The sequence below is a fragment of the Epinephelus moara genome, chromosome 7, assembly GCF_006386435.1.
Source record: "Epinephelus moara isolate mb chromosome 7, YSFRI_EMoa_1.0, whole genome shotgun sequence".
NCBI lineage: Eukaryota > Metazoa > Chordata > Actinopteri > Perciformes > Serranidae > Epinephelus > Epinephelus moara.
Window position 1 is genome coordinate 19,302,846 of NC_065512.1, and position 10,057 is coordinate 19,312,902.

At 41.6% G+C, this 10,057-nt stretch overlaps 1 protein-coding gene across 1 annotated transcript; it reads left to right on the top strand.

Annotated features, from left to right (window-relative positions):
* The first annotated feature begins 3,408 nt into the window (after positions 1 to 3,408).
* Positions 3,409 to 9,711, top strand: LOC126393187 (atypical chemokine receptor 3-like). Its single transcript, XM_050049137.1, has 2 exons — positions 3,409 to 3,566; positions 6,647 to 9,711. The coding sequence occupies exon 2, from the start codon at positions 6,709 to 6,711 to the stop codon at positions 7,843 to 7,845; it is 1,137 nt and encodes a 378-aa protein (XP_049905094.1). The 5' UTR covers positions 3,409 to 3,566; positions 6,647 to 6,708; the 3' UTR covers positions 7,846 to 9,711.
* Positions 9,712 to 10,057: the final 346 nt, after the last annotated feature.

The following is a 10,057-nucleotide window of genomic DNA, read 5'->3' on the forward strand; positions in this document are numbered from 1 at the left end:
TGGCCGATTGAAATGACACTCTCAAGGCTTCAAAACAGGAGTCCAGAAATCAGTGGGTGATGTGAAGGTAGTCCATGCTTTGAACAAGTTCAGGTAAAGTTTAAAGGTGTTTGGGGTGAAGACTGTGGAATGAAATAAACTTTTCAATTTAATTTCACTTCACTTAATTTAATTTTGCACTGTGCATTTAAAGCTATTTGGTGCGTCCTTATTGTTGTATGTTCATGTTTGTTGCTGAACTATTACATCACTTTAATTGTTTCCAAACTGTAATCCTGTTTCATCCAGTTCTTTTGAGATTCGTTTTGAGAACATTTTTATAGCAGCGAGTATATGGAAGCCGGATGGCCGGTTCTCACACACACACACACTCACTGACTCACACACACCTCTGCTGTTCCCAACCCGGCCTCCCTGTGAATGAGGACTGCAGAGCAGAGGTTGGCAGCAGTCTGCTGGGCTACGGATGCTTATCAGAAAGGCTTACAAATCCCCCCTGATGCTCCTGATATGGAGGACAATGGGTATGCGTGCGTAGTGGGAGCTCTCTTTAAAGCCTCATTGAAACCGACTTCACTACTTTGCTCTTTAATGAGGTCAGAGTAGCCTGCTGGCTGCATTTCATCAATGAATACAGAGCACACAGTCATAACAAACTTCAGTGGGGTGACCTGTACGAGTCAACAATATCTTTTTCCTATGAAAACACGCCGGACATACTGTACCTGGTTATGTCAATACTTCAATCACTGGACATGACGTTGAAAGAATTATTTTCACTAATGAGCTCAATCAAAGTATATTATCCTTATTTGACAAACATAATTCATGTGAATGCTTTTTATAAAGTCCACAGTTTCCTCCTTCTTTTTGTGACTCTGTCTTTGTATTGAACTTGGGGTTAATTGCCCTGGTGGGAGCAGCTGTGAGGCCACCAGTGTTGCAGGTGAGCTTTCAACGGCTCAGTAAACACATGAGTCTCCCACAATGCTTCATGCTGTTTCCAGAGGATGCAGCACAACAATGCTCAAGCAACAATGAAACAACAAGGCTCCTGCAGCTGATGTTGTTCTCGGTTTTAGGACAAGCATCGCATTAATAAAAGAATTAACAATCGACCACTTTGCACCTGAAGTTGGCCAGAATAACTCCAAATAACAGGGAGTGCTGTCAGATTTAAAATTTAAGCCAAGTCATGAATGTGGTTTTTAGTGTTGGTCGTTATTCAGAGGGTGTTTTCAGTTACCTCTGTGGCACCGGATGTTGGGTTTAACCCGTTTGTTGGCTTTCGGTGGAAGTAGAAGACAGTAGATGTGGTTTACCAACTGTCTGCAGCTCTGGTTTCATATTTAGGTGGCTGGGGCGGAGTCAAAGAAGGCGCCCTTGTAAAACGGTATAATGTGGTTAATGTGTATTGTGCATCACGTATATTATACATGTATCCTGCACATTGTGGTTTAAATGTTGGCGTTATTCAATAACGGTCAAATCATGCAAAAAAATCAGTGCAGGTTAAAAAAGTATAATATTTTTTTGTACAGTTTCTCAAGTTTGGATACAATATATCATATTACTACCGTGTTTACATGATTACAGCCCACTTTATACTGATTTCATACATTACACTATATGCTTTTCTTGCAGATAATATGGAATATTATGCTGTATAATAAAGTGTTATAGATACTTTACATGAAGAGTGGGACTGGGGAAGTTACAGACATAATGTGCATGCCACAAAAAAACAAAATAGCATGTGGTAATTTTGAATGTTGTATGGATTTATTATCATGTACCATCCTTTATTATGTATTGTTACCCTGTATATAGTCACCAAATCATAAAAAATCATTTTTTGTTTGCAGCACCTAAACAGGAAGTGCCAAAATGTACATTATTTTGAAGTCTGTATATACAATATTTTTGCATCACAGCACATGACAGTCACCTTCCTAAAAATGTCATCATGATAATAATATTAATATAGAATTTTAGTTTTTTGGTGTAATTTTTTTCTGTTTTTCTCAGTAATTTCCTTTTCTGTTTTTCGTGGTAATATTTTCTGTTTTTTTTTTAGTAATTTTTTTTCCTGAACGAGGAGACGATATACTTCAAAATCTCGCGAGAAGCTCCCACCTGGCAGACCCCTGCATCCATGGTGACTCCTGCTCATGGATGTATTTTGCATCCGTGTTCCTGCTCCTAGACAATTTCAACCCAGGGGTTCAATAAGGGTAAGGCACGTAATTAGTTACACACAGGGTATCATAATCTAGCTATGTTTTCAACTGCATCCTTCTAGTGTAGGCCAAGCACTCAATGTAACAGGTTAGGTTAGTAACAGGTTGTAAAATCATGCTCATACACGTTTGTCAACCTAACCTGTTACATTGAGCGATTGGCCTACACTAGAAGGATGCAGTCGAAAACATAGCTAGATTATGATATCCTGTGTGTAACTAATTACGTGCCTTACCCTTATTGACCCCTGGGTTGAAATTGTCTAGGAGCAGGAGCACGGATGCAAAATACATCCATGAGCAGGAGTCACCATGGATGCAGGGGTCACTTGCAGGTGCCAGGTGGGAGCTTCTCGCGAGATTTTGAAGTATATCGTCTCCTCGTTCAGGAAAAAAAAATTACCACGAAAAACAGAAAAAAAAAAAACCAAAAAAAAATAACTAAATAAAAAATTCCCCGAAAAACAGAAAAAAATTACCACAAAAAAACATGGGAAAAAATACTCAGAAAAACAGAAAATATTACCACGAAAAACAGAAAAAATTACTCAAGTGAATGCAATACGCTTCTGTAGAATAGACTGCGTGCTTGATAAATAAATTAAAAAAAACACAAAAAAATAATGAATGCATATATATATATATATTTTTGAGCTATATGTAGCAGCCAGTAAATCATTAAAACACATTTTAATTAGATTACAGAACATACAGTATGTGCAGCATTTATTAAACAGGTAGGACAGTCGTTTAAAAAGCTTTGGGATGTACTTTTGCTCAAGTTTGTATACAGGCAGTATTAAGTTATTGCTTTTTTCTCACATGATAGCCACTTTCTTAAAATGCATTGTATGATACATTGGTAATATTGTCCTATACTTGCACTGCAATAGGCTGTATGCCACGTTATAGATATGTGTGGACCTGCAAGCCATATACTCGCATGAAGTCACACATGCAATCTTAAGTATTGTGAAAATGTTGCATTATTTTTTATACACGGGGCGTCGTAAGCAACAAACATCCACGCATTCCTTTTTCACTCTTGGCCGAAACCGGCTCCTTGCTGCTGTTTACTGAACGCCCGAGGCGATGCCATGCCAATACGCATAGCTAAGACCAGCCTTGGAGGCGTAGCTCTCCTGAGTATCAGCAAGTGCAGAACAAGGAACAGGCTCAGATTCATTCAAGGAGGCGGAGGGAAGCGCACACAAGTTTACTACCACCGCAGCAGCAGTGGAGTTTAAGTTATCCTCCAGCACCGAAAACTAAGCGAAAACAAATCTGCTGTTTAAACACCAGCGAGGGAGCAGGAGTCAGAAACAGGTAAGATGCTTATATGAGCTTATGTGGGGCAAGAGAAGCGAGTGTGCAGGTAGTTTCTCGGCTTTCTAACACTTTGAAAGACTCAGAGATGCTCGATACCTGCGTTAATCTGCGTTTACTGCATGTATGAAAACACAAGAACTTAATTTAATGTAACAACTTTATTGATTCTGATTATCCCAGATACAAAACCGGGATAGATGCATATGCTAAGTTTAGTTGCTGAACAGAAACTGAAAGATATTACATCATCTAACACATTTAAGTGACTTTATTTGTAGTTCTCCATCTTCCCAGCGCGTCTCGCTGTTTATTTGCCTCCCCGCTCAAACACAAAGTGAGACCACTGTATACCAAGCTGACATCTGATAAGGCCAGTGTGTTTCCAGCCCGCGATATCACAACAATGACAACAATGCGAGTGTTTGCCGTCAGGAGCAGCCTGGGATCCTTTCACTGGATTCGGTACTTGTGCGTAATGACGCACAAGGAAAGACTTTAAGTGGTTATCTTCGCGGAAACCTGATGTCCTTGCCTGAAAGCCAAAGATTTTTATCCTCCCCAAAGTGAAGCATGTAGGCAGGGACTGACGGACGGGAGAAACCTCTGACAAACACGCTGCACCTGCCACATTATTGTTCTCTGCATTAGCACATGAAAATCGCCTTCAATCGCTTTTATTTTCTGTGTATTGAGTAACAAAAGCTGTTTCAGCTAATTTGTAACTGGATGCTGCTGAGCTGACACAGAGAGACAGAAAGAGGGAGAGAGATGGGCTGCATGTGCTGCCTCTGTTATCTGATAGTGTGGGTGTTAAGAGGTTAATTAGCTTGAAGCCTGTGGGGCTACCTGGCACCTCCAGGTATTTTCCATATAATATAAGGGAATTAGACAGAGACCATTGTGAGGAATTATCTCAGCATAGACAATCCCTCCATTAGAATGAACAGCACTCTCCAGTGTCTTGAGATAATTGAAAGTAGTCAGATTTCTGACAAGTCTTGAAAGTGTTTTATCACTGGCAGTGGTGGGAAATCCTTTGCTCAGTAGAGGTAGCAATATTTGCAGTGTCATGGATTTAAAATGAGCACATAAGTTTTTAATAGATAGATGCCTTCAAAGTAGAATTCCTCTTTGGCCCATGTTCTGTCACGGTGTATCTGAATTTATATTGCAGTATATTTTGTATTGTATTGATCTGTAATATTGCAGCTGATGGAGCTTATTTTAACTACTTTGCAAAGTGAAAACAGAGTACTTTTACTCAAATACTGCACTTGAAGAACACTTTTGAGGAACTCTTTTTTCACTTGCGCATTTCCATTTTCTGCTATACTTCTACTCCACTAGCTTTCAGAGGCAAATATTCTACTTTTGACTCCACCACATTTAATTGATAACTAGACACATGGGTTCAGATTAATGATACATTTCCATATTACAGGTTACGATAAGATAATACAGTACTGATCCAAGATATTCACAAGCTACCCAGCAGTAGAGTCTAACTCCCTTTTACTACCCTCAGCTTCAAAGTGATGTACACATGAATGCATCAATGATTATTATCCTGAAATCGGCCATTCTGCATAATGAGTGTTGGGGTATTGCTACTTTTACTGAGGCTAAGTAGTATATCTGACTACGTCCTGCACCTCTGCATACTACTGGATATAACACTTGATCATATTTTACAAGTTATGTGTTTTGTGTGTATAAAATTTGAACCTGCAAATTAAGCGGTAATGTATCTGTCAAATAAATGTTCAAAGTACAATATTTGCCCCTGAAATATGGCAGCGTGGAAGTATAAAGTAGCATAAAATGGAGATACAAAAGCAAACTGACAACAGATACCAAAGGCAGACATAACACACACCAGACAGCTGCACATCCTAATATGTTCCAGGTGTCCTTGTATACATTTTGGCTTTGCCTTTTTTCTTTCATCATCCACAGTGACTTGGTGGCAATTATCCTGTGTACAGCACAAGTCTCCATCTCAGACAGATGTCTGACACGGTCACATTTCACTGCTTTCCGGCGTGCTGTGTCACCCAGTGGTCGGTGACCCCCGTCTTAACCTTGGTCGGACCATTTTGCAGGCGTCAAGCCTCCTGCTGATCTCTGCACACAGTTCACTCTGTGGGCGTACAAGTCAGTCGGGGGCAACAGCGGGGTTAAGCCACTCGTGTTCTGGTTTTGATCTATTACCTTTCACCTCTGATCTTTCACACTGTGGCAGGCTGCCAGTTAGGGGAGCTAAGAAAGACATCACAGCAACAAAAAAAAAATTGGGAGTGCATTTCAGTGGCCCTTTAGGCTCAAAAGGATCACGCCAGGTTATTAGCATGCCAAGCTGCTCCAGACACCTCTGTGATCTTGCATATTGCTTCAGTCACCTTACTCACAGCCTTAATGTACTCTGAATTTAAAATTGTGCGCATGTGTTCCTGCGTTATATGATTCAGATGTTGTAAAATGACGTATTGTAGCAGCCTTTTCTTTGATCATCTGGGTGGTGACAGCTCCTCTCTCACCCTCTGCTTCAAGAGCACAAGAGAAACATGGGATTTTTTTTTACTATAACAAGCATGTTAAAGGAAAACATTCTTTAAAATGGCATCAGGTTTCCCACCCTGACCAACGCTTTATCTCGGAATGCCTGGAACGCTCCGGAAATACACCCTGTTTGGATTTCTCGATCCCACTTCCTTATGTCTAATCTGCACTCTGCGCTAGTCGAGCTAATGTAAACATTTATTGTACTGCCCCCTGACTGCACATCAATCACAGAGAACTCCTACGTTTGTGACATGGCAACAGAGAGCCTCTATTAACTCATGAAAGCAGTGTTTTAACAAGTTAACCGCATTAAGATTCTTCAGGATCTGGTGGCATACCACAAGTGGCTTTATGTTTTATTAGCTCATGCAGTATGAGTCCACATGGATAAAATAAGCCATGCTTTATAACCAGAAAAGTGCTTCTTAAACATGATACCAGAAGGTAGCATTTAGTTGTTGGTTTTTTATCTTGTACACTGCAAGAAATGATGAGTTGATGTCATGTTTTTACAGGATCTATCCCAGTCAGAGGTGGTGTGTGTTACCTCCCAGTGGTCCTCTCCCAACGCTGAAAAATGAGTCTGAGCACCAGTGAGCTGGAGGACCTGTGGGAGTCGCTGGGGTACCTCAACTTCTCCGAAGGCTTCAGCAACATATCGAGTGTGGATGCAATGGTGTGCGCCACTGCTTTCAACCGCAATGCTCTGCTCTACTCCATGTGTGTCCTCTACACTTTTATCTTCATCATCGGCCTGGCTGCTAACGCTCTGGTCCTCTGGGTGAATGTCCGCGCGCAGAGAGTCTCCACCCCTCGCCATGAGACACACATGTACATCGTCCACCTGGCAGTTGCAGACCTGTGTGTGTGCGCCACCCTGCCTGTGTGGGTGAGCTCGCTGGCCCAGCACGGCCACTGGCCCTTCGGGGAGGTGGCGTGTAAACTCACGCACCTGATGTTCTCCGTCAACCTCTTCAGCAGCATCTTCTTCCTGGCTTGCATGAGCGTGGACCGCTACCTGAGTGTGACACAGCACAGAGACAGCGATGGAGGCGCGCGCAGGAAATTAATCCGCTACGGAGCGTGTGTAGGGGTGTGGCTTCTGGCTCTGGTGGCCTCCCTGCCTGACACCTACTTCCTGCGCACTGTGAAGTCAACACATGGGGACTCCATGCTGTGCAGGCCTGTGTATCCAGAGGAAAACCCCAGGGAGTGGATGGTGGGCGTGCAGCTGAGCTTCATCCTGCTGGGCTTTGTTCTCCCCTTCCCTGTCATTGCAGTATTCTACGCCCTGCTTGCCAATGCTTTCACCCGCTCCTCTCCTTCTTCATCGTCTTCCACAGTGGAGCAGGAGCGCCGTGTGAGCCGCAGGGTGATCCTGGCATACATCGTGGTGTTCCTGGGCTGCTGGGGGCCCTACCACGGCGTCCTCCTGGTTGATGCCCTGTCTCAGCTGGGCCTGGTGCCTCTGACTTGCGGCCTGGAGAACGTGATCTACGTCGCCTTACACCTCACCCAGTGCCTGTCCTTGCTTCACTGCTGTTTCAACCCCATCCTCTACAACTTCATCAACAGAAACTACCGCTATGACCTCATGAAGGCCTTCATCTTTAAATACTCCACGAAGACGGGCCTGGCACGCCTCATCGACGCGTCCAACATGTCTGAGGCTGAATACTCTGCTGTAGCTGTAGACAACCCACCACAGATCTGAAACCTACAAGACTCAAAAAACATTTCCTGAACACTGTTTATAAATCCTAATGACTATAATGCAATGTAAACTGATGTTAAAACTGATTTGTTCTTATCAGAATTTGTCCGCTATCAGCATCATGTTTGACATTAGTTGGCAGTGAAGAGGCCAATCCTGCAGTCTTTGTACATAAATCTTCCTGAGTCATGTAGAAAAGCTTGAAAGCCAGCCAATGTCAACTTTACTGGACTGATAACAGCACTTAGAAAGCAGTTTTATCATAACTGAAATTATATGAATATTGTCACTCATTTGTAAAGCCAAAACAGTGGCTGTAAATGTGTTAAATCATAGCTTGTACTGTGTATGTAGGAGTGTACTGTGTGTGTGTGTGTGTGTGTGTGTGTGTGTACATCTGACAGGCATTGAACAGCGTAATATTGTTAATCTTTTTTTTTTTATATGAAATTGTATTTATATTCTGTACATTTTAACTGTTTTGCCTCTTTTGTAAATCAAAGTCTTCACACACTGATGCCCGCTCAGTGCTCAACTTCATACAACGCTGCTTCGTCATTTTAGTCGAGCCACTGACTGGCTCAGTGTGTCAGTCCTGCTGTCTCGTTGTTAATCAAAACCTCATGTCACGTCAGTTGAATCCTTCAGACAAATTATTTAAATCAGTTTTGAATATCTCCTGCAGCAAATGTTTGTAAGTGATCTAAAAAGCGTGTGTTCTGTGTTAAGTTAAAAGAATAGTTCAACTTTATTGGAAGTTTTGCAAAGTTAGATACCACTCTCATAAATTTGAAGCTACAGCCAGCTGCTGATACGCTCAGCTTAGTAAAAGGACTGAAGAGAGCTTGCCAAAAAGGCAAAAAAATCTGTTTATGAACTCATCCAAAGCTCTTACATAACACGTTATATTTGTTTGCTTAATAAGTACAAACACAACTTTTTTAGGTAGGATTATGTGCTGGATTACATTTTGGCTTTACACAGTGACTTTCAGTCTTTACGCCAAGTTAAACTAACATAATTGCATGCTTGCTGCAGATTCACAGCATACTAACATAAGAGTGGTGCTATACTGACCCACTCATCTAACTCTCTGCAAGAAAGCAAACAAGCATATTTCCAAAACGTTCAGCTGTTCCTTTAAAGAAGGCCGAGATGCTGGGCTTGCAAATGATTCAGGTCGTATGTAAGTCCATTTTCTTTTGGTTCTAATTATTGCCAAACATTGTCTGGGGGCTTCAGCTGGGACTACTGAGCTTAAAGAGCAGATAGATGTAGCTCCAGCATCTTCTTAAACGTACAGTGTTACGTAACTATGCTGTTACTATATTATTCATCAGTGCTAATAGTAGTAAGGATGTCCATGTGGTATTAATCCTGCTGTGTCAGCACGAAGGCCACAGACGTCTCAAGCTTTTATGACCAAATAACATGAATGCATAGCTTCAGTACTCTCATGTAAGCAGCAGCTGTGGTGTGTACCAACCAAGTGTTTATTAGGGACCAAATAACAGAAAACATTGCTTTACTTTGTGTGTGTGTGTGTGTATTTGTGTGTGTGTGTGAGTGTGTGTGTGCCACAGCTTGACACCAAGAGCGGATGTTTTCTGTTTCATTAACATTGAGTTATACAGTTTACTCACTGTCTGTTGTAGGGAACAACATAATCTTTTGATACGCTGACATAGAGCACATTGTGCCATGTGATTGGTTACACATGTAAGCTTTTACACTGAAAAGATTTCATGTTGCGATCAGAAAAAAACTGGAGACACGAACATGTGTCTACAAGAACAGAGGCATTCCTTTGGTAATGTAATGTGTAACATGTGTTTTGATATATATATATTAAATACAGAGAAAATGTTTTGCCTCAGTGCCTCAGTTTCTTTGGCTCTTGTCAAAATAATGTCACAACTTAACGTCCTCCATGCCCCCGGATTCCTCCAATAATGTGTTTTAAGTGAGAGGCTCCAGTGGAATGTGTTTTGGAAATGCTTTTACTGCTCTACGTGAGGCATTGACTTCATACATGACAAACAAACTCATCCAGCTAAAACATAACATCACTTTGTGTGGTTCATCCCAGCTGTCGTGATTTATTCACTGTTCTCCGGGCAAGTCATGGTTCAGTTATAAAACATAGGCTACAACATAGTGTGAAAGAGAATGCATGTTTTTAAATAACACCAATTTTCTTTCAGACAGCACA

Excerpts from the sequence above, each read along its gene's own strand:
- LOC126393187 (XM_050049137.1), top strand. The coding sequence starts at position 6,709 with ATGAGTCTGAGCACCAGTGAGCTGGAGGACCTGTGGGAGTCGCTGGGG.